The sequence below is a fragment of the Haliaeetus leucocephalus genome, unplaced genomic scaffold (genome assembly GCF_000737465.1).
Source record: "Haliaeetus leucocephalus isolate CR32 unplaced genomic scaffold, Haliaeetus_leucocephalus-4.0 Scaffold151, whole genome shotgun sequence".
Classification (NCBI taxonomy): domain Eukaryota; kingdom Metazoa; phylum Chordata; class Aves; order Accipitriformes; family Accipitridae; genus Haliaeetus; species Haliaeetus leucocephalus.
In genome coordinates this window covers 1,267,125-1,295,018 of record NW_010972587.1, presented here as the reverse complement: position 1 = coordinate 1,295,018, position 27,894 = coordinate 1,267,125, and the positions used below count along the sequence as shown (strand labels likewise).

Sequence of the window (27,894 nt, the reverse complement as noted above, 5' to 3'; positions counted from 1 at the left end):
GTTTGCATCCTTGTTGAGATTCTGTTGCATTTTGATTGAAATGAAAGATGTCATTGAAGCCTACAGGTAGTACGGTTTAGCTTAATCCATATCTGTTTCAGTCTATTTGAAGATTTTAGCTATTTCTTCAGTTTATAGAGACAGTTACCTGCCTGTCTTAACTCCTGGTCACTGAAAGGAGAGAAAGCTGTTGCAATAGACACAGTGAACAAGATGTGTGTTTGAAGTAGACGTGAACCAGAAGGCATAGCTAGCATGTCTTAATATTTTTGGAGAGACAGGTAGGTGTAATCATCTTTGTTCCTTTTCACCTGAAGTTTCTGGAGGATAAGAGGAAATGTTGAAAGAAAAAAACAAAAAACTTTCCTGTGAAATATGCATCACATTTTGGACTTTGACAGAGGAAAGTCTTTTTTTCCTGCGGCATATAATAATGAGACTGCCTCAGGATAATATAAGCCTCTCACATTGATGTCACATTCAGATTTTTGCTGAGACATGCATATAGTTTCTTGAAGTGACCTGAAGATGTAAAATGTTCCTATTGTCTCACAGGCTAATAGGTGCAATATTACTATGTGCTAATATGATGCCATTTCAGTTTCTGTGCTAATTCTGTGGCATATGTTGGCCATTAGATGACAAAAGAAATCACATAGGTACATTCTTGCACCTGTGCATTTTACTGTTTTGCTGCAGTGATTTGTTCAGCAAGCTTGACTATCTAATAAGTTAGTTCATGCAAATGAATGCATCTGTCTTCATTCCTCTTTGCCATTAGTTCATTATGCATACATTAAACCTTAGGGAATAAGTACAGAGATTGATTAGAGAGTTACAGAGCACAGGTTAGCAGCTGAGAAATGCCTGAATTACTCCTTTTTGGTTTTTTCCTCTTTTTTTTCCTGTTGGCAAACTTCTTTTACAGAAATAGTAAATCCTTGTGGATTTCAAATGCTTATTGACAGCTAAAGTCATCACTGTTCTTGTGATTTGGCAAATTTTAATATAAGCCCGTAGCTTATTTTGTAGTTCTTTAACCCTGCTTTTCCTGTGGCTTTAACTATATTTTTTCTTTATCCTAAATGTTGAGTGAGTTAATGGTTCTTTTGTCACAGGCTTTTTTTTGTTCCTACTCTAAACACCTAATAAAAAAATTCAGTGCATCCTATTTGTCAGGTGTTGCTGCATATTAAATTCACCCCTAAGCCATCCTTGTAACTTTAGTTTTATATAAAACTGAAGCATAGAAAAAGAATGAGTCATTATCAGATCACTTTTTAAAACATCCATAGCTATCCATTCTTTCAGCCTATTTTTGACCTACCATCTCCCAGAAGTGGGGATTTCTGGGATGTGGTTTTCCACAAAGGTGGAGAGTAAGCAAACCATAAAGGTATCAGTGATTACTGAGCACAAAAGACAAAAGGTAAAATCTGTAGGAAGTATTCACTCTCCTTTTCCATTTTTTTCTTTGTTCATTCCTAATTTTTTCCAAGGATTGTCTAATCTTCCACACAGAGACTTTGATAAACCCTGTTGTCATGCTGAATATCCCTCAGTACTACCAAGTAGAAAGATGGGGTGTGTGTATCATTCAACTTTGCATGTTCTACAAAGAAAGAAGTGTATGACCCCTAAAAATGTAAATATCTGCTCCTTAATCCAAGTACTAGGAAAAGTCCTACTGGCTCATTCCTCCAAATTTCAGCCATCGTAATATATATTTGAAAATTCACCATCCATTATTTGAATGCCTGCGCAACAGTTTATCTAAAAAGGAGTGCACTGTTACTATATTCTTTTTTGTTCCTTACTGCTTCAATTTTGCCATGATATTAGCAATCTTGCCTCCACGTCATAAAAAGGAAAACTGATGTTTTATATAACTAAAATGTTAAATTATGTAGCAACCGTAGACCATGACAGGCAGCTCAAAGTATGTTTAGTAAAAATAAATGACAGCTCAAATGGAGAAATGGGATCTAATGGCAGTCTTGCTAAAACTTACCTGGTAGCCACAAGATGTTGAAACATTGGAAGGAGCTGCAAAACATGTCTTAAATGGCAAAACCCTAAGCAATTCAGGCAGTTCTTAGTCTAAAATGGACTGAAGATTAAGAGGTGATTCGATCAGAGGTTACAGTTCTGTATCTGCAGGGATATCTTGAATGTAATGGTGGTAGCTTAATGAGATCTTGGGATTGAAGACTTGTCTACTCCCAATTCAGATATAAATTACCTGCACATGTAGCAGATTTTCCGTCACGTGATGGTTTCAAAGCCACATTGGATATCTTTCTAAAAGGTAATCTGTAGCTGCAGATATCACTGTATCATGTGTCTCTGCTTGTGTCACTCAGGAGATCAGGGAGAGAATTGTTCTCAGTGGTTCCTTCCTGCCTTGAAATGCACAAGTGCAATCAATCCTGTAATCAATCCTGCCTGATCCATTTTGGTAACTGTAGAAAGCAGAGAAACTGGAGCAGTCAGGCCATGCTTTTGTGAATAGTATCACCTCAGTACAAATAAACACTAATTAGCAAGAGTTCTCTTGGTGCTAATTTCTCAATAAAGGAAATGGAGAGGAAGTTGGAAGTGAATCCATCAGAATTATGGGAAGAAGTTTTATAACGCAAAATACCACATCAATGTCAAAGTTCTGTTCCGCACAGCAGGATTTCCACTAGCAAGGAAGGAGGATTACTGAAGCCTTCATCCAGTTCAGACAGAAATCCAGAGAAGACTCATGTTGTCATGGAGCTCTGTCCTTTCTTCATCCATAGTGTTTAATAATAGAGACATGCAGAGGTGTTCAGGGTAGCACTGCTGATGCACAAGCCGTTCTTGAGTTTAAGACTTGGTTGCTTATAGCATGAAGCAAAATTTTCAAAAGCAGACACTTGTTTCATGTGGGAGATACAAATTTGAGATAACTGGGTATAAGCTTCAGCTCAAAAGCATCTTCTACTACCCATTCCCCACCCAAGCAAAAAAATGCCATTGTGTGGAAGCAAAGAGGTTTGAGCTCTGGAAAGCCCTGTAATGTCTGTTAAAGAGGTTGTGAAGGTTGAGACCATCGAGTTGTTCATCTTTGTGCTTGTTTTGTCCTACACTCCAATGTCCTTGCTTCAGAAAGCTCCACCTTGACAGTTTAGTGAGCTGCTTTGGGCCCCGCGCATGTTCAGGAATTTGACTGCCACCAGAGATAATGTGGAAGCAGAGAAATGCTTGAACTTACTGAAACCTAGCAAGTGTCTCAAGGTGGAACAGTCCTTACCCAAAGATAAGAGAGTTGATCGTTGCAAATCTTCAAGCATGCAGGTAGTGATCAATGGATAGCGTAGATACTTTCCCAGAGAAAGCCATCAATGAAAACACTTGAACTTCACAGCTAGTTCAAGGAATAAATGTGCTTTAACTAGACTACATCATTGAGCAAGTTTGTAGTTCACACTGCATCTTTATTCCAACCCTGTTGCAAGGGGGCACGTCGGGGATAAAAATAACTTTTTGTAGGTAATAATGCAAAAAAAAAGTTTCGTTGGTTGTGATTCCTCTAAATCTGCATCTTACAGTAATATATTAAAGTATTCATATTTGCTGAAGCCAGATGTTTTAATGTTTTATAATGTTATTAATAATTTTTCCTCTAATTGAATTTCTCTGTCAAGATTTGCTCAGGGATTATGAATAGTAATTCTATTAGTTTTGACACTTAAACTTGAAATATCTTACTTTCTAAATGCATTTTAATTAAAATATGTTGATTGTTCTTCAATGTACTTACAAGAATTCAAGCTTGTAATTTGATTCTTTACCTATAATAGGGGATTATAAAAGGTGTATGTTTTCAATTTCCTTCTACACAGATGTTCTGCGTTGTATTACATTCCACCTTTATGGACATCTACACAAATTAAGAAAACAGGAAGCATATGAGCAAAAACTGACAGAAGGATACCTAAAAAATAAGAACTCCTCCAGAAATGGCATGGCAGTTTTAAACATTTCCTGGGTGGCTCTGATTTTGCTTTTCCACACCATTGGGCTCTCCCCCACAGTCCAAAACGAGGTGGAATGGGAAAAAAAAATATTTTCATATATTTCCTTACTAGTTGCATTAATTTTATTGCTCCATAAGCTTTGTCACCAGCCATCTCAAGAAAATGTAGAGACGGAAGGGCTTGTTGTTCTGACTGTGGCCTGTGTGGCAAGTGTTTTCTACCACTCCTGGCTGTAGGGGTGGATTCAGACACAAGCAGGATTTTGGCTCTTGAACATGTGCCATTGCTAGCCTGGCTGTGCCGCTGCCGGAGCAGCGCTGGGACAGTTTGTTATAACTGCACTGCAGGCTGGGGATGGAGATGTTAAGCCTTTGGAAAGTAAAAGTGGTTTAACTCTAGTCACTGTAAAAAATGAAATGCAGTTCTCCAACAGCTGATTGTGGGTTTTGCTTTATCACACCCACAAAGAGTGGGGTATTTTTGTAGAAAGGGTCGTACTCGTACAGTCCTGCTAAACATTTCACTCTGGAAGTGTAATGACTCAAGTTACTGTGGTGTGTGCCGATAACTGTGTCATATATGAGGTGTTTCTTCCAATACTCTTCTGCTAAGAAGTTGATGAGGTTCTTGTCATGAAGAATGAAGAGGCATTTTTTGTCTCTTACTGGCTTTCAGTTGGTGGTTATTTGATTTCAGGTTTGGGATATTTATATTAATTTCAATTCTTTTAGTTATAAACAGAGTTTCAAATGTAATGCTTATGTTTGATGCTAAATTGAAGACCACCCCTGTTGCATGCCTCAGTTTTATTTTAGAGCGAGTTGGCTGCCAAGGTATCTGTTTCTGTGCCTTAGAATATGAAAAACATACCCAAAACCAAGTAGTGCAAGAACTAAGCTCTTTTTAGGTGGAAAACCAATGAACCCAGATGTGAGCTGTGCTGCCGTGTCCTGCAAGCCTCGTGTTTTCAGTGAGTTATGTGATCTCATCCTGTATATCATGGCCTGTGGTTGATCATAAAATATCATTATTTGCTTTTCTATGTTATGCCTAGGCCAGGCAACAGTCAAGACTTTTTCCAGTTTATAAGCACTGGTGGAAGGTATTTGTGTTTTAGATAGTATTTCTGCAGTGGCAAAGTTATCTTGTAGATGCTCTTACAGCTGAAAAAAAAAAAAAAAAGAAAAAAGGATTGTCTAATGCCCTGTACACAACCAAAATAGCTGTTGGTATAAACTGAGTCTATTTTAGGTGGCTTTTTGCAAGTGCCGGAGCCTTAAGCATCTCCCTTCCTTTCCCTGAAAATAGCACAACATTTCACCTTTACAACATTTATCCAAGCCATCATTCATGTTAGCCTGGCCGCTGACCCAAGGCAACCTGCATCGGCGTTGTTTTAAATGTACGGTCTGCTGGTAACTGCAGTGTGCTGTGCCTCCTGGATGTGCTCTGATGCACCTCGTGGTACCCAGGTGTCTTCTGCTGTGGGTCGCTGGGTTTCTGAACTAGGACTGGTTTGGGGATTGTCCCTCCAAAGGCTGGAGGAGGCGGCACGAAATAGGTTAAGGTCAGCTTCAGTTTTCAGATTTTCTTCACCAATGTGGTTTTGTTTGCTTGTTTTTAATACAGATTTAGGTGGTTTAGGAGTTAGTGACAGCCAGTCATGAAAAGGGCAACAAGGAAGAGTATGTTCATCATCTCTTGACATCCCTCTTGTCGCACTCAGAGAAATACACCTACTTGCAGGACTTGAAAAATTGAGTAGATATGATGTCCCCAGCGTAACAAACTGCTGTTTCTTAACAATTGACTTTACGTGATTTCTTATTAAGCCATGAGATGCCTACTGGAATGTAAAGCGAAATGTTTCCTCTGCAGAATTTCTGCTGACATACAGGGAAAATCCATACAAGGACAGCTTTGACTGTATTTTCAACAGACTTACCAATTACTTACTTATTGATTATGTATGTCTTTTGGTAGGAAACGATCAATGACAGCAAGTATTTTTTTACTTTTAGGTTAAGTTCCATTTACACCCTGTCCTGGCTGTGCTGACCAAACTCATTCACTAGATGGAGGATACAAGCACTTAATCTGATCATGTAGATTCTAGGCACTTTCTTGGATTTTAAAATGAAATTTTCACAGAAGGATGAAAAAGACACTCAATGTCTGGAATGAAGGCAAATGTTTTTCAGTCTTACTTTAACATGTAAATTAAGATATAAAATTGTAGAATATAGGAAATAGATGATAAAACTTTTGATTAAGAATTCTCTCAACTTTCATGTGTTGTTCTGTGAAAAAATATCTTCTGTAGTCTAGTATTTAATTTTGGTTTTGAAGAAGTGAGTATATTCCAGGTTCAGCAGTCTCATGAGTCAATTTATTTTCCATGCTTTTTATTCATTAAAACATGTTATTTACACACATCAAAAGGCAGGAAACTACAAAAAGTCTGATCATGTATAAAATTCTAGAAGCTTTATCATGATACTATTTTCCTTGACGAAAAATTAATTTCACATGGTATTTCTTGGATTTTACTTACCTGCAAGTTGTTCCATTTATTCATCTTCTTACAGTAAGATTTACCCAGTCTTGTATTTGAGCGCCTGCTTATGTTTTGAAGTTTTCTCGTGCTGTGTTGAATATCCCTGTAGTCTTCCAGGTTGCAGAGCCGATCATAGTCGTGTTCCACCAACTGACCTGCTGCAAGTCAGGCACACACAGTTACGGTATTGCAGCAGCAAACCGAAGAGAAGCATCCAGACAAGGAATTAAGAAAACAACAGCAGCGTAATGTTTTCTTTAGAGTTAGCTGCTATGTATGCTCCGCCTTACAGAACTGGAGATCTAAATGAAGCTCTTTGGAGCGGAACCTTTCTTTTCTATCTTACGTCTGCATGTGCGTACAGGTACATGTGCGCGTACAAGTATGCATGTTTGCGCTCCCCTTGCCGAACCCATCTCCAGTGTTCAGCAGGATTCCTGAGCCCCGTACCAGCGGTAGGTGGATGCCAGCGAAGCCGTAGGGTGACTGGTGCAGCATGGACAGGCATGTGCCCAGGATCACCCCTGCAGCAGCAGGAGGCGATGGAAGTCCCGGGGCAGACCCGAAACCCTCCCCGGGCAGAGGGGAGGCAGGGACCCAGTGTGAGCTGCGTTTCGCTGAGTGCTGCTGGAGTTGTTAATGGTGGGAGGGGAAGAAGTTCTCGAGTGCATTTCTCGTGCTGAAGTGTAAAATGGTATTGATTTGGGCTTTTTATAGGCTTGGAACCATCTTTTCTCTACGCAGTTTCATTTTAGAATAATACATTTGGTTCGTATCACAGAGCAGTACTGTAGGAGTGGTGTTCTGATATTTGATAGTTCATAAACTGTTATGGAGTAAGAAGATGTTTCTTAAGCTCATGTTCTATATTCAGTTTACCACTAAGCAAAAGACTTGTAAATTCAATTCTTGGTTTATTCATAAATTATAAGAAATCTGGAAATAACATCTTTGCCTTCCCTTCTGATGCTGGCTATGCTAATGTTATTAGCAGCTTGGGAGTACATGTAGCAAAGAACAGACCCCAGAGACTTCTAACTAATTAGGAATTTGCTGGTTGGCATAAGTAATGAATTATGAGTGAGGTGATACATGAAGTAGTTTGATTTTTAACCCAGAAAGAGTAGCATAGCTTTGTGTTAAGTCGAGAACAGAGACTGACCTTGCATTAGTTAGGGAATAGTGTGTACAGATGCGGTTGCTTGTTGGATTGGAAATGGAGTCCCAGGGTGGTTCTGATATTGGGCACTTCCAGTGGGATTAGTCTGTAATAATAATGCTGAAGCAATGCAGATGAGTAAACATGTAATGTATAGCATTATAAGAAAAGCAATCGTGCTATTTAAGCAAGCAAAAATGAAAAATGGAGAGACTGGGGTATTGAATGGGCCTGGTTCAGAGCGCTTCCAGGCATAACAGTCTCTTATAAGCAAAACCAGCTTAGGTAGTTTAATTTCTTCCTGCTATGATTATGTACAACAAAAGCTGCAAAATCTTTCAGAGGGGCAAACCTAATGAAACTGTTGCATACTGCTAGATGACCTCACCTGTCAGTTAGCAATGAGCATTTTGCACCTCCACTCCCTTATAGCGTTTGTGCATCTTTCCCTCCTGCCTACTGAAGAAGAGTGTTTAGAGGTCCCTGTTCTGTTGGCATAGGTATACAGAAACTTGTCAGAATAGATGGTGAGAAGGAACAAGCCTGGTCATTACTTTCCATGCCAGCAGTTGCAGGGAACTGTATAATCATTAGCTAGCTTAAAACACTGCATGGATCATCTGTTCCACATGTCACTTCAGGCAGCAGTATTTCCCAGCATTGGACTGCAAACTCAGAACCTATATAAAAGATCAAAACGCATGGCAGTATTATGCTATGGCAAAAGATTAGGCATGTGCAGTGCATTGTTGATGTCCTTTATACGTGTTCTGGCAAAGTATTTGTTAGCAGAAAAAACCGTGGATGGTCCCGAGAACCAGATTGTACTACTGAGAAGTACAAAGGAAGGATTCAGTTTGGGAAGTGGGGAGAGAGGGGAATTTTCCTTTTAACTCCAGATCTCACAATCAAGAATCGAGTAAATCCTGAATCAAAAAGTGTGACACACCGGCCAAGCAGCTGAGGTTGCATCGTGGGTGCAAACGTACAGTATTTTTGGTTGCAGTACCATGATGTAACTTTTGTAATCATTACGAATACTTGCAGGTTCTTATAAAACTGCAAGCAGCATTCTGGTCCCTAGTGTCTCCTACAGCTATGCAACGTGTCTACATGCTCAGATGCAGGTAATCACATCTGTTCTTTCTGAACTGTCAAAAGAGGCCAGATGTGAGCAAACATTGTGGAAGCTCAATAGCTTCCAAATGATGCCAGATGATGGTTTGGTTTCAGCCAAGTTGGAGAACACACCAGGTGGCTGTGCTACTGTCTGCTGCTGACTGAATAGAGGCACGTTTTGAACAGTCCCATGGTCTCTTGTAATCTTCTCTTTTTACAAACATACCTTCCACTTTTTAAATACTTATTTCAACAACCCATGCTGCTGACCAAATACACTGCAGAATTTTGTCTTAGTAGAAGCTTCATAAGCATAGGAGAATTCTTGCCCAAACACTTAAGTCATGCTGTATAGTGGTAAAAATGTGAATAACTGAAGTGAGGCCATTATCAGCCAGAATGGAAAGAAGAGCCTGTCAGCCACCTAGAGAGGAGCAGGAACATTACATAGGATGATGCTACACCTGCAAAAGATTCAGTAGTTAACCCTATTAGAAGTACTACCAAGGTTTGCATGGTACTCCACTAGGGCTGGAGGCTCTTCTGAATGTTTTTCCCTGCCTGCCACCATTACCTCTGTGTTGCTCACGTTTGGCAGTTCTCATTCAGAGCAGTTGTTCTTCATCCTGAGGTCAAAACATATTAGGTTATGTTCTCGGTCGTATGGAAATGACCAGAGAGATGGATGATCCTTCCAGGATGTCATCATTTTCTGGGTGGATATTTAGGAATTCGTGTGTTTTTCCAGAATATCTTGACAGCTGGTGGTTTTAATAGGTCTTCTCTGACTGGAGACAGTGGACATGAGGTATGATTGCTTTCCAAACAGTTGCAGCCCTGCTGGAACTGTGCATATGTAGATTGCCTTGTCCAGCCATGTGCAGTAATGACATCTCTTTTCAAGACCCTGAGGCTTTCCATTGCAGGTGACCTGCATTTGTCGAGGTCTGTGAGATTAGCTTGGCATTTTCCAAGAATGCTGAATGGGCAAACTGCAGCAGAGGGTGTCCTAGACAGCACGTGAGGGAAATTTTATATACAACTACAAAAGTCCTTCACTTACTTTATACCTGTTCTGCAGAGATGTCACAGCGTTATAGTGGGGATTTGTTTGTGTAAGAGTAAGGAATAAAACTGTTAAGATCTGATACGTTCAATCTCCATCTGGATTCTTGTTATGTTCAATTGTTTTGATTAACACTGACATCTACTAGTGGCCTCAAAGGGAGTCTGGATCTAAAATTTTCTAGTACTGTTACATTGTTGTGTCTTTTACCCTTCTGTTTTGTTAATCAGTTGAAATACTTTATAAAACAGAGGGTTCAGAGGGAAAAAGCAGAAAATGAGAAAAGATAGCTTTTTAAAAATGTGAAACAACTATCTTTAATTGTAAGTGTTGCTAGACTTTGTATTTATTGGTTCTGGATAGTATACTAGCCCATTGGTGTAGTTTTTAATAACCTTTTACAGAACATATGTCTCAGATTTATCTATATGCAGAGCATTGCAGACAGAACTTGTGAGTTGTAACATAAAGAATCTCCAGATGTACACGTTATTTCTTATTAACATAGACAATGATTTTCTTGGGAAGTAGATGACATTTTAGAAAGGCAACATCTGTGTTATCACTTAAATTTTAATAATGCCAATAATTTTCTTTCAACAGAGGAGTTCAAGGGCTCAACAATAGTTGAATTAATGAAAAAAGAAGGCACCACCCTAGGGCTTACAGTATCGGGTGGAATCGACAAGGATGGGAAACCAAGAGTATCTAACCTTCGTCAAGGAGGAATCGCTGCTAGGTAACCACATTTCAAGCCACAAAATGCATTATAAGATGTGATTGCTTCAGAAATACGTACCACATCAGAAAGGTCACTAACAAATATGTGACTAGATACATCTATAATGGCAGCCCATCAGACCAGAGAAGCTTAGAGAGAAATGGCAACAGCTGGTCCCCCTCTTCCCTCAAGGCTACTTTGACAAATACTAGAAATACCAATGAGGCATTTGAAAGTCATCGTAAGACTAATTAAGTTTCTTCTAAATTATATACGTTTTATTTCTCTATTTTTCTGTCCTTGAACAAAGCGTGAGAGAAAAAGCATAAATACTGAGGGGAAAAAATAAAATGGAAAAACTAATCATAGTACTACCATAATTTAATTTTTTTAAAAAACCTATTCATCAGCTGGCTTCAAGATTAAAAAGAGTCTGAAGTCATAGCTACCTTGCTTACTACTACAGTGGAAACAAAAAAGCTGTTGCTCGTAAGTGAAACAAGTCAAAAGGTAAAGGTAAAGCTAAATCATTCCAAGTAACTGAGCAGAACATAGGCTTTTGGGCTGTGGCCTATCTCCTGTAGCTGTGATCTTAGCTGAGAAGGCAACTATTGTCCAAAAAACATAGTTTTGGACACTTCCCAAAGAGACAGAGAAAGATGGGGACATGAAGACGACAATTTCCCGGATCCTATGCCCAAACCAGTCAAATCATCCAACTCCTTTATTGTACAGCTGGTTTTGTACTTCAGAAATTAATAATGCAACAACATTCCTCTTTTAATATTTAACAAGCTAGACTAGATTAAGGTCTTAAAGTGCCACTTTCTGTTTGAAAGATCAACTTGTTTTAATCTAGAGGAATGGAATAAATATTTCTTACCATCACTAAATAGTAATTTAAAGGATTTAGTTTGCTCCAGCAGATCTGTCTTTAACAAAAGGAATATGTACATTTTCCTAGGAGTGACCAGCTGGATGTAGGGGACTACATCAAATCTGTGAATGGAATCAACCTGACCAAATTTCGCCATGATGAAATCATCAGCCTGCTCAAGAACGTTGGCGAGAGGGTTGTTTTAGAAGTGGAGTATGAGCTGCCTCCAGTCTGTAAGTAATAGCAGAGCAAACTGAAACCTATGCAGAATAGCAGACGTTGTCAGCAGTGAGATGGGCATGGTTGATTATCTTCATTTTTGGTAGCGGTGGTTTTCTTATAATTTCTTCCTCTGACTTATCGCAGAGCGTGGAAGTGGTACGAAAGAACTAGCAGTACAAGGGGACGCTCTCAGAGATGCTCAGGTGTTTTAGGAGCATAAATCCCACCAATGACAGAGCAGAGTTGTCAACCTCCACTATTTTTTTTGTTTGTTTGTTTACAATTTTGAATACTGGGAATTAGATTAGGTAGATTCCAGGGCAAGAGAATCCTTCTTGTTACAGTAAGATCTTCTGAGATGAGACCAATGAATATCTGTGAGTTCTGCCTCTGCCTTTGCCTTCCTTCTCTCCCGTTGCAGCACCCTCCCGCTTTCCCAGGTAAACAACATACTCTGGGACTTTTCCAGTCTTTTCTGGCATCACTTTTGGGCAACATCTCATTTCTAGAGCAGCAGACCCAGTGGGGTAGGCCATGGGGATATATAAACCTGCAAGAATTGTGTGACTGAAACAGTTGAGCAGGATTGTCTTCAAAATACAAGTTTATGCTGATGCTGAAGTCACGGAGTGCTACAGAATGTTTTCCTTGCCCCTCCTTTGCTCTTTCTTTTTGTGCTTATGTCTGTGTGTCTGTAGGAGGAAATCAGTGGGAATTGAGGCTATCAGGTATGAAGGGAAAGCTAGAGAAACGGTGAGTTGGAAACATTGGGACCTAAAGTGAAGGAGCGAATGGCAGGTGGCTGTCTGGCACCAAGGGGGTTGCACCTTTGAAAGAGTCTGTACTCCTTCATGCTGCTCACTGGAGGGGAGAAGATGTGGTTTGCTGGTGTTTGGCCAGAAAAATCTGCAGAGCCAACTAGGAAGCTCTTGTCTCCTTAAATAAAGACTTTCCTCACAATAGAAGCCAAAAAAATCCATCACTTTTTTTGGTGCTCAGAAGCAGATGAACTCCCCACTGTTTTCTAGCAGCTGGAGAGTTAGTCTAATTACATATTTGGTTGTTTTTATGACCTCCTGACAACCACCTTAATACGTTTTGAATGTTCTCTGTTGATTAGTATTCGCTTGTGGTAAGGGAATTTCCTGTTGAAAAACACAGTATTTGAGTTAATGAAGTCAGCTGGGTTCAGAATTATTTTGTTGGAGATGTAATTGTTTTATGAGCATTATTTGTTCTGCACTTGATCAAGTGGGCTTCCTTCCATTTCACCCACTTTCGGCACATGTGCCACTCTTGTCCACTAAAACAGGATTTTGACATGCTAAATTACAGTAGCAGTAGTAACTTTTTCTTTAAGTCCTTGGAATTTCTGACCTCTTTATACAAGCATAGCTAATAAAGTTGGAGATAATTAGCAGTCTAGCTGTTCCCATTAACTTCTAGTGAACAAGCTAGACACAGTGCCTTCATTATACACAGAAGTTTTCCAGTAGGACACATGGTAAAGTCCTGGCACCTCTTTCCCTGCCCCATACATAATGAAATTCTTCTGTTGTTCTCATGGTTGCCCTCTCAGAGGAAGGACTGCCATGGTTTCAGAGTGGGGAAATGTCAGTACTTTAATAATGATGGATTAAATCTGGCTGAGCACTAGTAATCCCACTCTCCCTAGTGCTTCCTTCCCTGTCTAGCGGTGTTCACAGCAGGAGCATCCAGCTGCTATTTTCAGCACGAGCCACCTCAACATTTTAAACTGGAACGTGAGCCATGCCAGCCTCGCATCTGCCTTTTGTTGTTGCTAAAGGTTAAGGACTGCTTTCCCCTCCCAGGCTGAGGCTGGGGTGGAAGGACAGCCACCTGAACGGTGGTTGCCCAAGTGAAGGGACGCTGCGTGCCATTCCTTGCTCCTGAACTACAGTTTTTTCTGTCCCCAGTGGAGGTTACAGGCCATACCAAGCAGATTAGGAAGCGTGGGTTCAGCTTGAGCTACACGCCAGGCTGCTGTCTGTTGGTAGGAATGAAGGCAAGAGTTGTCTTCTCCTCCCCATAATTTGGTCCTTTTCAGTCAATAAAATGTTTCTAGCTGGAAGGGAAACAACAGCATGGACTTCAGTAACATGGTCCTGATCTTCAAGCTGTAGCAGGAATTTCTGCAATACAGAGCAACGCTTTGGAGGGCCATCTTTCCCCTGTTTCCCTAAGGAAACAAGATTTCTGTGATTTCACTGGGTGGTTCTTCTGGTTCCCTGCAGTCACTTTTTTAATAGGGATTGAAAGACTCCAACAAAAAACACATTACGGTACGTTTCATGGAATAGACACTTGAGCGAGTCCCCAGCGAGGGGAGGCAGCCCGCAGAGAGGCAGGCATGCAGCACGCAGCGGGTACCGCTTCTCCCTGGGGCCGTCAGTGGCCGGCAGCACGTGCCTCCCCAGCGTCCATTGCCCCCGCCGGGTATCCAAACGGGGGTCGGGGAAACTCTGGTTATTGCAGGCAGGAGCATTAAAGGACGTAAGTTTTCATTAGTTCTGCTGCTCACAGAACATGTGTTTTATAGAGGGTTTTTCCTTAATCTTTACGCGTGTTGTGCTGTTTGCAGTATCTTACTGGAAGCTGGGAAGCGTGCGTGCGTGTGATTTTGCCCAGCGCCCTTTTCCCTTGGAAAAGGCAGTTCTTACACCCTGCCAAAATTTTTCCTGTAAAAGCTAATACTAAACTGGCCACTGGTCTCTTAACAGTGGTGGTTTCAAGTTCTGTAAAGTGGATTATCACACCCAAATGTGTTGGTCTGTGCATTAGGATTCTCGCCTCCTAACCCAGCTGTGCACCACTCCTCTCGTGCTTACAGAGAAAATACTGACTCGACTAGAAGTCACAGATTTTTTTTTTACTCAACAAGGATGAGGGAGCATGTTACATTTTGAAAAAGGAAACAAACAACAAATCCTTATGATACAAAATACTTTTTTCATCTTAATCTAGTAATCTGAGATTAGAGCTAGACCTAAAAATATTGACTGTCTTGACTTGAAGCAATACAACTAAATGTTTTCATGGCTGAACAACCAACTCCATAGGTAGCTTTAAGAACTTGATTTGTCATTTTTGTGTCTCACTCTATATTTCCATCTTCTCTAACTCTCTTCTGTAACTATAAGAAAAGCAAAATTATACCACAATGTAAACAGTAAGGCTCAAATTCCTCATCTGTTACACGTATCTATGGCTCTTTTTCCAAACCGTTGGCAATCTGCAAAATATCTGGCTCAAAATCCTCTCAAAAAGAGGATGAGTTGTATTTAATTACAGGCCTTTAATCTGACTGTTCTGTAGTAGAGTCTTTCCAATTGTATGATCAGAAACACAATAGCAAGCTTAAATTGGAAAAGGCGCAAATCTGTGTGTATAATTAGAAAAATAATAATAATTAAGTTTTGGAATGTTTCTTTTATCTTTTTTTCTTTTAGCTGTACAAGGATCAGGTCTCATCTTTAGAACAGTGGAAGTTACTTTACATAAAGAGGGGAACACTTTCGGATTTGTAATAAGAGGTGAGTTATTAAATTTGAACTGTCTGTATTTTTCAAATCAGAAAAAAAAGCATTAAGTTTTTATGGCACTAAGAAATAATTTCAAAATTTATGGCTTACACTTTGTAAAAATCTCTGTGATTTATGTATTACCTTTTCCATTCATTCATGTACTGCTTTTATGAACCGCTCTAATTTTTGTTTGTGGAAGAACAGTAATTAATGAACTATGCCAAGAACATGACAAAGTTCAGTTCACATTAAACCAGATTCTGCTACCACTGAAATCAGCAGGAAGATTTTAGTTCTTAAAAAAGATTCACATGTAGTATTTGGATAAATCAGGTGTGGAATCTGATTAATTGTGCTGATAGTCTGAAGTGTACAACAAAAGTATTATCACTGACTGAGAGAACAGAAGAAAAGATGCAGCTGTTAAATAATATACCCCAATGGTGAATTATTAGTTTCTTCAGTGAAAACATTTTTTTTTTATTTAATATATAAATTCCTTAGTGGCCACTCATTATTCTGAGTATACATGAAATACGGATTTTTTTTTTCTCTGTGCAGCAAACATTGCAGAACAGTAGATTTTCACACTGAGATCACATTTGCAGAGTAGAGGTTCTAAGAAAAGAATATACATTTATTAAGAATCACTCTGTAGAAATATTTTATAAAGAATCATCTATACCATACAGTAGGTCGATTTTATTTAAGATAAAATTCAGTGGAGGTTCATATTAATGGCTTGGCCTTTTTTTGATCTTTTTAGCCCATCTGTAAGTGTGCATGGTGCAAGATTTAGGCTCTTCTTTTGGAAATGAGCTTTCATAGAAAGCATAGAATTAAGGTGTGCTTTCTCTCACTTCCCTTTCTAGGTGGAGCACACGATGACAGAAATAAATCTCGTCCTGTTGTAATAACATGTGTTAGACCTGGAGGGCCTGCTGACAGGTACAATTCATCTTTCTCTGGAGTACATGTGAAAGAGAAATGGAAATAGGTGAATTATTTGAGACAGAAATTAGGATTTGGAGTGAAGTAGATATATTCAAACCCATTCCTTTGAAATTCATGGTTTATGTATTTAATTGTAATAATAACAACAGTAATAGGCAACCACAGAGGCTTGGCACATCGTGGTGTGTGTGAACTTTAATTTAGTATATTGCATGTTTCAAGACTTACCCATTAAACACTTTAAAAAATCATCCTAAAATAATTAGAACAAATGCCTGTGATAGGTCAGAGCACATTTTTGTGTAGCCTTGGGAGAACTGGTGTAGCTCTTAATCATGCTTTTTATACTGTAACACCATAATCTTTTTCTCTTGCTCTTCAGAACAATACTGTCATGTGTTTGGGTGGTGGTGTATTATTCTTTTAAGACATTTGTACACAGCTGCATAGTGAGTTCACACGTAACTTCACCTGGACAGCTTCTGAGTACAGATTTATGTTTTGGCCCAGTGAACATATTTGTATGTAATACCATCTTGTATATATATAAAGAAAGAATATTCATTTTATTTGTATGTATGAATTACATTTTTCAAAAATGGCATTTATGTCCTTAAACCATTAAAGAACCTTAAAGGGCAATTTCCTTCAAGCAGACTGATTTTCTGTAGCCTATGTCGACATTTTTTGACCTTGGAAACATTAATTGAGAAGCAAATGTTTCAAGAGAGCGTTTGTCTTTTGTCCCTCCCTTTCTTCCTACCCTCATCCCCCTTGCTTCTTTGTTTTTCTCTCCAATTCTTGAGCTGACAATGTTAGTACTTCATTTGCTATTATGATTATGAATACGTTATGAGATACGCCTGGGAGACAGTGTACATTTATAGCCAAATTATTTTTAGGTAGGAAGAAAAGAAAAATGGAATTATCCAAATAAGGGATATTTTTGAAGAAAATCAGTAAATGGACATTCATATTTTGCAATCTGTTTCTGCACCCATGTGTTTGCACCTCGTATTTATCTTTAAGAAAATATCAGGGGAGGAGGTGTTCATGTATGTATGAAAGAGGAGTTGTGTGGACAAGGCAGAAAGAAAGCGTATGTTGAAGGAGAAGCTATACTTAGTTGCAATTTAACATGACTTGATTATTTCGCTATGTGTTAAGCCGTTTTCCAGTCGCTGACTTTCCAATTAAAGCAATTTCCTTTCCACTGCGCCCTCTGAACGTTCTCACCATCAAAGTAAATGTTAAGTGTTAAGGCAAGAGGGATGGATGTCAGAGCGGGTGTGAGAGAATGGCTTTGCATAAAAATGGTATTATCTCCAAATCAATTTATCTTATATTAATAAAGACCATTCCTTTAATCTCCCTTCAGAGAGGGCACAATCAAACCCGGAGACAGGCTGCTGAGTGTTGATGGGATCCGACTGCTCGGAACGACACATGCTGAAGCCATGAGTATTCTCAAACAATGCGGACAGGAGGCGACTCTGCTGGTGGAATATGATGTCTCAGTGATGGGTAGGTTGAGAAGTGGGGCTTTAGTTCTGGGAACCGTCTGTGATGTTTTGCTGCCTGTTCTTGATGAGCTATTTTAGAAGTGAACGTGACCTGTTACGCTCCTAGTGGCACTGCTATTCCCTTCTGCACCGTGTCATTAATCTTGGGTTCATAAGGAGGTGAGCAGTATTTTACTGTAATTTAGCATTCTGACATTTCATGGTTTGTAGAGTGAAACCATAGTGTGGATTCTAGCAAAGTAACTTTTCCAGTGACTAGTTTATAATAAAGGTTAATGAAGAGTAAGCATTTCTATGTCACATGAAAGAGGGGTTTACTTGGTCTTGCAGGAATTCTTTTGCCTTTTGCCAGTGTTGCTAGGTGGCCAAGACATTATTAAAAAGTCACAAAACTGCCACAGAGAAAAGAATGGGGAAGAGAAGGTTTGTTAAGAAATGCAAAGGTGGCAAATCATGGCTTGAAAAATGAGCTTAGGCTTTATACAAGCTTTGACTGAACTCAGTGAAGATACGGGAGGTTTTCTGAAAAGTCAAGGAGAGCAGATGACTTCACAACAGATTTGGGATTGAGTTAATTTCCATTTGTTTTGGAAGGTGTCATATCCCCTCCATTTTTGCAAGATACAGAAAATTCATGGCAGCAAGAAATAGAAATATTCACCAATCGGACTAAAATATTTCTTCTCTGTTTGGGGATCTTTCTCTTCATTTCCTCCTCAGTTCCACAGTCAGATTTCTAGCATAGCAGTAAAGCAGCCTCATAGGACTTTGTGAAATAGCACCGTCAAACTTCAAAGCCTTAGAAAAGATTAATACTTAGAAGAATAATGTCAGATATTTGTTTATTCTGGAACAGGCCTCTCTGTTTTTCTCAAAGTCACAGTTGGGTTTATTATTATTATTGTTATTGTTATAAAATATATTATATATATATATCTTTGTTTACTTAACTATCAAGAATGGAGTGACAGGTTTGCATGGTGTCTGGCAGCCCTGCTGGACAGTCGTGCAAGATTCACATCCAGAAAGGTGGAGTCAGCTCGGCACCTGAGCAGGAACCTTCCGTGTAGAAAATGGAAAGGCAGGTGACCTTGTAACCTGAAGAGGACTAGAATTTAGGTGTTTTCATTTATTTCCTGTTCTCTTTGGAAGATGATGGATGACCAAACCCTATTTATCATCACGGTTAAAACCAGATTCTTTAAGAGTGAGATCTCATAGAAAAAGAATCTTTCTCTAAGAAAGTGAGATCTCATAGAAAAAAGAATCCCTGGCTTTAGACAGACAAAGTTCCCAGCAAGGCTTTTATTTCAGAGAAAACTCCCATCCCCATTCTCCTGTACATTGCAGGGAGGAAATCAGCCTCAATTTCACTGAGAATCTTTTAGAAATCTTTGCAGGTTTGTGTGAGGACAAGACCACATGATAAGAAGTTCTGTTGTGCTCTAAATTGCAAGTTGTTCAAGGCAGGAACCTTCTTTTCAGTGTTATCTGGATAGAGCACAGTGCAGGAGGATACAGATCTTAGCTGGAAATTGCAGGCTTGTAACTGTACGGGCAGTACCTACCAGTCAGTCTCTTCATGTCATTCTTTCTCTGAATAAACTCAGCTATCTCCCTTTTGTTCTTATAACAAATCTGGGTTTATTGTTCCTGCCTTTGTGGCAATGAATGCGTTATCCTATGGAAACTTAAGGAGGTAGAAGAACCTGAAGCTTGTGTAGTCAGAAAGAAGGAAGGAAAAGGGAATATCGAACACTGGGAAATGTATAGGATGGTGGTCCTAGAAATGAGGCAAGAAGAAATGAGGAGGGATCCAGTAAGGCTCTCTTTTAATGCCTTATGAGTTTGTTAGATTTTATCTAGCCCCCAGTAGGTTTTGATTTTTTCCAGTTTGCACACCCTGCATAGTTTTCCAGCAGTGGTATGAAAAGTGGTGCTTTGCTTTTTGCAGTTATGTTATGATTATGGCACAAAGGCTGAAAACCACCCATCCTAACCCATTGATTCTTGGCCCAGGAAAACAGTGCTGATTTGAATCTTCACTTACTTCTGCTCAAGAGCAGTGAAGTCAAAGTTGGGAGTAACATGAAAGGAAGGGTATGAGCCATGAACAGAAATTTAAGAGTTACAGAAATGTTGCTCTGTTCCCTGATTCTTTTGTTACCCACAAGACAAGCTATTTGTAATGCCACCTCAGGGTTGATGTGAATATGAAAATAGGCTAAAACAAGAGGAAGAGCATTGGGAAGGTGGCTTAGCAGTAACTGATGCTTGAAACTAGTTCAGTAGGTTAGCCTGCTGAGAGGGGACAACAATCCAAAAGTTGTATAAAAGTCTGGTGCATTCTATAGGGTCCTCCTGGTATAAACTTTCGGGAGAATATCTTACTCATAGAGATGTAATTGTACCATTACTTGCTTTAATATCTTCTCTTCTGTTAACAGATGGTTATATCCTGTAAAGTAGCATTCCATGTGGCCACAACTGGAAGGAGCCATAAATTGTATTCTGATAGCATGAAATTGGAACTTGATTTGAAAAGGTTACACTAGGTGAAGAAAATAATCCTGAACTATTTTTCAGCTACAGTCCTGTAGTGTGTAACTGACTTTTTATACTCCTGTAAGCATAAGCTGTTTCAAAGGTGCTATATTTCTCAAAGTTTAGTTCCTTTGCCTGAAGTCTTCAAGAGGTCACCTGGGAAGCTTGAACATTTTATTGTTTCTGGAACCTAGACAAACTGGAGTAAAAAAAGCATCAAGGGATTCTGTGCAGGGTAATTAAGTGTGTATATAATGCAGGAGATGTGACTATTCCCATTGAATGCTGGGGTTACACTTGTGCTTGCTTAAATACATCCTGAAGTATCCTGCTCAGCTGGGTCCTAGGAAGTAAATTTGTCAATTCAGCTTCTTGCAAGAGATGTTGTTAGCTTCTTGGGTTTTTGGTTTTTGTTTGCCTCCCCCCCGCCCCTTGCCCCCCTGCTGAAAATGTTTCCAGGTTGGTGTCTGGAGTGTACTGCTGTATAGTTTCAAAGAGACTTTAAAATAGTAGGAGTTTGGAAATACCAAGATAATACCTGAAGAAAATAGGAAAACATAATTTCTGAGAAAATATTTTATAACCTGATAAAAGTTACATTTGAATTTGTGGAGGTAGCAGTCTTCCAAATGTCTGTTTTCCAAAACACCTCCTCCGATCATGAAGCCATGTGGTCGATTGTACTCCTTGTTGGTTTTAAAGGAAACTACCTGCATTTTTTAATTTTGCGAGGCTTTAATAATGCTGCGCTTCAGAGTTTGCAGAGGAGATGGGTATGGTGACTTGCCCTACACACAACTGTGTGGAAGTAACATAAACTTTGTGGGCTTTATCACTTTTCTTTGTAATCCTTACACCTGAAGTGTCCAACCTTTATGGTCATGTGGATCACCTTTTTTTCATCCAGTGGTGGGAGAGGTCTGAATATTGCAGCTCTCTGTGCCATAAGACTACACGTGTGCCCCTCATGTTTTGGAGGGGAAGGAGTAGAGGCAGAGTGGTGGCTAGCAGTGATTTGCTGCCACTGCCAAAATGATTTTGGAGCCTGAATCTTTTCCTTTGGCAACTACACAGCAAATATTAATTCCAAGCTATCAACTTAGGTTGGGAAGACCAAAGTTCTCATTATTTGGCAGTGCTCTGGGTGGAGTGTCCTAACAAGCTACTCACAGCTTGAAGGCTATAGGTCAGGCATCCTCAGAGTGAGGATGGGAATTAGAATGCAATGCTAATAACAAGCTGCAGACAGACATTCACACTGCCCCTGTCAAAACAAGAAATAAAAGTTTATCACTACATTTATTTGGAAGTAGAGCAGATGTAGTTTCCCTTCAGGTTTTCCAAAATCTGTCATGATGCTACTGGGCTCTCTGTTGTCTCTGTGATAGGGGTTGCATCTGCTTGGGTCATCTTCCATATTTACTCTGAAAGGGAGCATTTGGAAAAGTTCAAAGGTAAAGACTACCTTGAGTTTAAATTCTGGCCCATAACATTTTAATGTAACTCTAGTTCATAAATTGCTGCTCCTGAGCTTTTGAGCAGTCTGCTTTTTAAATCTTGGATGTTCTTGCTGGGGTGATCTTTGAATCAAGGATACTGTAGTTAAACAAAACTATTAGCTATTGCCAGGACTTTGGCACAAAATTAAGCTTTTGTTATCTGTTTACACCTGAGAGACACAACCTCCTTCTCTCTCATCTCTTCACCGGGTGTTTCTTAGTTCAAACCACTCTGTGGTCTTCAGAAATGAAGGAACATATTGCACATTCAAATTCCATATGTTTCTCTGGCTTCTTTAACAGTTCTGGCACTTATTTGAGCCAGAATAAATTTGCTGGAATGTGGTACCCTGTAATTGTTCTCTGCAAAACAGATATGGTCAGCTTGGTTTTTAGTCCCAAGCTACCAGCGTCACCCTGACATAGAACCAGTCACCGTCAGCTAGAGCAACACCCTCAATTTTCTGAACTCAACACTTACCACTGATAGAACTTCCTAGAAAGGGAATTATTCATGCAATCAAATTCATTGCTAGTAAGGCTGACAGCAGTTTAACCAACACTGTCTGAGCCTTTTGCCTTTTTTAAGTTCATCCATTAAAAAAACAATTAAAAAAAAACTCAGAAAAACAAAAGGCCATAACAATTCTGTGAGAGTACATTTGAAGAAATCCGCCTCACCCTTCAGTATTTCTGCCTGACAAGAGCACTAGGGAGAGAAAGCTTGCATAGTTTAAACATCAGGTGGGGTAATGTGTGATCCAGTGTAGACTTTCAGTAATTTGTGCAAGACAAGAAATACTGGAGAAAAAAAAAACTTAAGGGCTGCCCCTTAAGTTTCATAAAGCAGTATCACTCAAGCGTATCCTGAGCTGTGGAGACCTTTAAGAGCTATAGAGTTTTACAAGACCAAGGAACAGGAGCTCCAGAGACTCCAAGGACAGACTCAAGATCCTCATAAACCTTATAAATGTTGCAAGACCTTGAAAGTTGAAGGAAAGTCAGGAAGCCTGTATGATTCCACACTGCCTTTTTCTTTCTGTTTCTTTATAAACTTAAAATTAACATTTACTTTGTCTCTTACAAGTCTTTGACAGAACAGATAGGTAGCGTACTCTAGCATTTGACTGCAACTGCAGGTCTCCTGGCTGTCACAGAGCAACAGACCTGGATCCCTTGAAATTCTAAATATGAATTAGTTACTTAAACTTTCAAAGAATGCTTCCTTTCTTATGTTGCTTCAGAGACAGATTGAATGAAAATTCATGTGCAAAGCAAAGGTCACGATAGCTGTATTAGTTGAAGTATTACTCTAAATACTGCTACACAAACACATACACAGATTATGCTAGAAGACAATGTTTGAAGTCAAAAAGTCAAGCATGCCAGTTGGGAAATGTCAGGATTGAGATTGTCTGCTCAGTCTCTGTCCAGCTAGGTGTGCAGGCAATACAGTCACAAGACCCAGAGGAGAGATAATAACCTTTTTATGTAGCTATTAATTTTGAATTTTTTTTTCTGTCTTCGGTATGTGACCACAGGCTTATCGAAGTCACTGCCCAGATCCTTGTCTGAATGCAAAGTTATTAATTTCCTGGTGGTTTTTTCCTGAGGCCCTAATCCTGCCACAGTTTGAGTGCTTCAGGCAATATGCAGATCTCAAGGAGAAAACCTCAGTGTCCCAAGGTCATTCCAAATGTATTGGCTCTTTCTTAAGGCAGAAGATGACACAGACATGTCTCTCTAAGAGTTTCAGAAATACCCACTGGCAGATGTGTCACTAGGTAAAACATGGGATTTTTTGTCTCTCATGGAGGCCAGTGCACAATTCACGTTCACACAGCGCAAACTAAGCAGATATTTGAATCTACATGGTATGGCACGTTAGTCTCTCATCTCATCTTACTGTACAAGTTCCTTGTTTATCAAACACACTGTTTGTGCTTTCTGCTGTCAGTGCTGGGTGCTTGCATCAGGGACATTCGTATGAACTGACAGTCGGGTGTGGATGTTTGCAATGGGTAAGTTCTCCCCCTGTGGTGCTAGCTTGTTAGGATTTCATCTAGCGAAAGATGCGTGTTTTATATGACTTATCCTTGGCACCAAAAGATGCTTTTTCCTTCAGAGAAGTCTGAGGCTTGTGATTATTTTCTGCTATCAGGTTTTCTGGCTTTCAGGACTGCTTTTTTACAATAAGTGGAGGTTATTCCTTTTAACCCTTCATCTCCCATGCTGCTACTAAATATGACATTCTGGCTTCACTGAGTCTCATCATGAGCCTATAAGAGGATTGATATCAATCAGGCAGGCATCAGTTCCTGCTTGCTTACCTGCTTTAATCTACGCTATTTACCTGGTTTAAAAGGAAGATAAATACCTTTTTAACACCTCTTGAGATAAATGCATAGCATGGAAACCTAAGGTGAACAGGCATTACAGTTTAAAAAGAAAAATCCAGCATTTGGGCTGGCAAATTCAAAACCCAGTTCTTGATTCATCAATACTTTGTGTGATATTGCTGCTGACTGCTGATAGTGAAACAAGAAAATGCTTGCAGTTAGTGACCAATACAGTTTAAATGTCCTTTTTAGCCTTTACAGAAATTGTGACAGAAAGAGAATCTGGTACTTCAAAGCAGTACGCGGGTGTCTCCTCCATGTTACGTGACCTTCTACTCTTTCTTGCAGTTCCCTCTTTAGGCCTTGTACACCTTCCAGCCAACTCATTCACTGCTAGCTCCCTCAAAACTTAGAGTGCTTTGTCTTATGGACAGGACGCTCATTTCATCATGAGGACTGTTGAGTAGTGAAAGAGGTGTGTAATGGGGCCTTGTAAGAAAATAGTATTTCTCTATCTCATGAGTGATATCACTGTGTTGCAGAAGCAACTGTCAATTTGTCGTTTCCCAGTATATGTGTGAGCTTACATCCTTAACAGTGTTGACATGTTTTTATGTACCAATGCCTAGGTTTCTTCGTGGGAAAAATCTTTTTATCTGACATTATGTCTGTACCCAAATAGCTCCTCAAAAGAGTGAGAACCATTAAGCCCACCAGCCTGCTCCCTGTTAGCCGGGTTATCAGACCAGCTGTCCAGCACAGCATGTACGTGCTTCATGGGGACCAGAAAAGACTTGAGAGACACATGGGACCAGTGGGTTTCAAAGATGTTTGCTGACAGCAGAGAACTGCAAAGGTTCAGGATCCCTTGTTCCTTCCTGTCTGTTCCATGCAAGCGTGATGCTTTTTTCTCTGTTCTTTGTTCTTACCGTGGTCCTAGCTGCATTACTGTCTTTTTTTCCCAGCAGCTGCTTGATTTTCCCTTTCCTTACTGACCTAGTTTGAGCCTTCTTTTCTAGAAGGTCCTAAAACCCCAACATGCTAATCCTTCTCCTTACAGCGCAGTTTTTTCTGCTGTCTTTTGCCGAGTAAGGCTTAAGTAATTTTCCAACACGTTTCTCTCATTGCTGATTTCCTTCCGTAAAGGCCTTTTGCAGTTTTCGTGCCTGCCCTTTAGCCCTTTCTCCTGTCCCTGTCTCTTAGCAAACCATTCCCAAGTTTCTTGTACTGCAGCTTCTTTTCAGATCAATCACCCTCTCACCTCAGTTCCTCCCCTTCTTGCCCAAAAAGTCCTACTCTCCCCTCCTCCTGGCTTTTCTCTTGATTCTCTGTGCCAGATCTGTCAGGTAATGGAGACACACAGAGAACATGAATTTTCAATAGAAATATATAAATATAAATTAAAGCTCTGAGTGTTTTTGGGGGGGGGGGGGGGAACAGTATGGTTTTCCCTAATGATGTTCTCAGACACAGCTTACCTGTTTCAGCTGAAATAACTAAGGGAAGAAAAAAAAAATACAGCCTGAGAGAGGCAACCATCATAAGAAAAAATCACAGCAAATGATTGAACTGTGGCCAAGTTGTAAGCAATTAAGGTGTCTTAATGAGAAAAGTCTATCACTCCCAAGTATATAGAATTTTTTACTTTCTTTTCTCTGCCTGGTTGTGATTTGTTGTCACAGTTTGATAGCCATGTTGCTAGTAGATGATTACAGAAGGGAGGAGTTGTTATGTTTTACAAGGATTTCATAAATCTTACAGATATTTCTCTCTTTACAGACTTCTTGATCATCCCTAAAGAGAAATAAATGGAGTTTAGCTGAACCATATAAGTTACAAATTACTCTAACAGGTCCAATTAACATTTCTCTCTAGTGCTTTTGAAACCATGGCCTCATTAAAAGCAGCTTAATAAACATTGCTTTGTATGGGAGGAAAAACTGTAAAGGTGAAATGAGATGTCCCTGTAACAGAAAACTAAAAGTAGAATTTAATTGTCATAAATAACTAGGAAAGGGGAGGGAGGGGTGTATCATCTTCCAAGTTCCACTTCGTGTATGAAAATATTCTGTTTTACTTACTGGGTACTGAAAGTAATGGACAAATTTGTCTTCAAAGACTTGTCAGGAAGGTGAAACACGTACTTGTATGCAGTTAGTCTAAATAGTGTACAATTTAAAAAAATCAGTCTGAACTATCTAATGTATTTCATGATGGGCATTCATTAAAGTAGAGCCTGTCTAATCTGTCTTCCTATCTCCTCACAAAGCATGTGGTCTGAATTTTTTAGATGCCAATTCAAGGGTTTGGATCCTCAAATGGAAGCAGCCTCTGCCTATTAAAATAGGCTATTGTGCTTCTTTTAGTAAGTATGTAAAAACAAATGATGGAAGGAGGAGATTGCTGTAATAACCTCTCATGTCCACCGTCCAGGCTCCAAACAAGCAGAGGGAAGGAGCAAATAACCCTCATATATATTTAGCAAAAGATGGGGAAAAAAGGATTGATCAAATTTTTCCACTTTGCATGAGGGCTATCCAGATGTGCTGTGAAATGCAGCATGAAAGAGAATTGCCATCTCTACTGCGTGCTTGTACCTCCGGTCAGCTGGAAGTTAGTCAAGAGGTCTTTCAGTAAGTTGGCTTATCTGTTACTTAGTGTGCTGGTCAACAGCAGACTAACAAGGATAATGAAGTATCCTGATTTGTGCTGCTCCCAAAAAAAAATCGAGCAGGTAGCTGAAGAACTTAAATTCAGAGTGCAGGTGTGAAAGTTTTACAAAGAGGATGATAATTAAGCTTCTTGGGAGGTTAAAGGATCTTCCGCATGTGCCATGCAATTCAATGCAAGAGAAACTCTGTAATCAGAAAGAAACCAATTAAAAAAATTCATCCTTGGACTTGGTTTAGTGGCATTGCAGTCATCTGAGAGAATAAGGAATAAGGGACAGATTTTATTTTCTTTATATTAGAGAGAACTTGGGCTGTAACCCCAGAAGCTGTTCCTAAAAGGGCCCATCTCTAAGGAAATAACAGCAGCAAAGGCTCCATTCCTGCCTCCATTCCAGGGAGAGGAAAACACTAAATGTCTCCCAAGACTTTCCCTGAGGGAGGTGTTTAAAAAATCCAGAACCAAACTACTCCATCCTCTTGACTTTTTTTTCATCGGTATCACACACCCAGACTGTGCCCGACGGGTTAAGCCAAGGGGAGAAAGCCTGAGAAACCCTCAGATCAGTTCCTGGAACACCTGTACTGGCCAGAAACTAACAGGTTAAATTGGGGTGCAGTAGGGCAGATTTTGATCCCTTTACACTGAAGTTCATGGTTCATTCATCATTTTACAGAACATTTGTGCTGAAAAAGGATGGATTTTAAAGTATGAATATTTGTAGGTATTCTGCCTAAATATGAGCTGTCTCAATTAATGGTGTTCTAGTGCAAAACCAGTGTGAATGAGATCTGAAGCAGGTCCTGTGAGATTGCACCATGTAGTATTCAGCACGTGGCAGATGTGTACTGCTCAGAGAAGGCAGTACCGAGGCCTGTGAGCTGGAAGTGTAGGTAGGGGAAAAAAAAAAAAATCAACATCTAAGCTGAATGAGTTTATCTTGAAATCAACATAGTTACTCAAAGTTAATTGCACCAGTGCCACATCTTACAACATGATCTTGTAGCACAGAATTACACTTCTGATGGTGTTGCATAGCTGTACAATGAGTGGAATGTTATGTTCTCTGTGTTCAAACCACATTGCCCTACA

At 39.7% G+C, this 27,894-nt stretch overlaps 1 protein-coding gene across 1 annotated transcript in view; it reads left to right on the top strand.

Moving 5' to 3' along the window:
* GRIP1 (glutamate receptor interacting protein 1) overlaps positions 1-27,894 on the top strand; it is a 227,291-nt gene that overhangs the window by 133,847 nt on the left and 65,550 nt on the right. Inside the window, exons 3-7 of the mRNA XM_010561729.1 lie at positions 10,512-10,647; positions 11,594-11,739; positions 15,199-15,282; positions 16,146-16,221; positions 17,606-17,751. Coding sequence (XP_010560031.1) covers positions 10,512-10,647; positions 11,594-11,739; positions 15,199-15,282; positions 16,146-16,221; positions 17,606-17,751 — 588 coding nt within the window. The remainder of the gene's footprint in view (positions 1-10,511; positions 10,648-11,593; positions 11,740-15,198; positions 15,283-16,145; positions 16,222-17,605; positions 17,752-27,894) is intronic.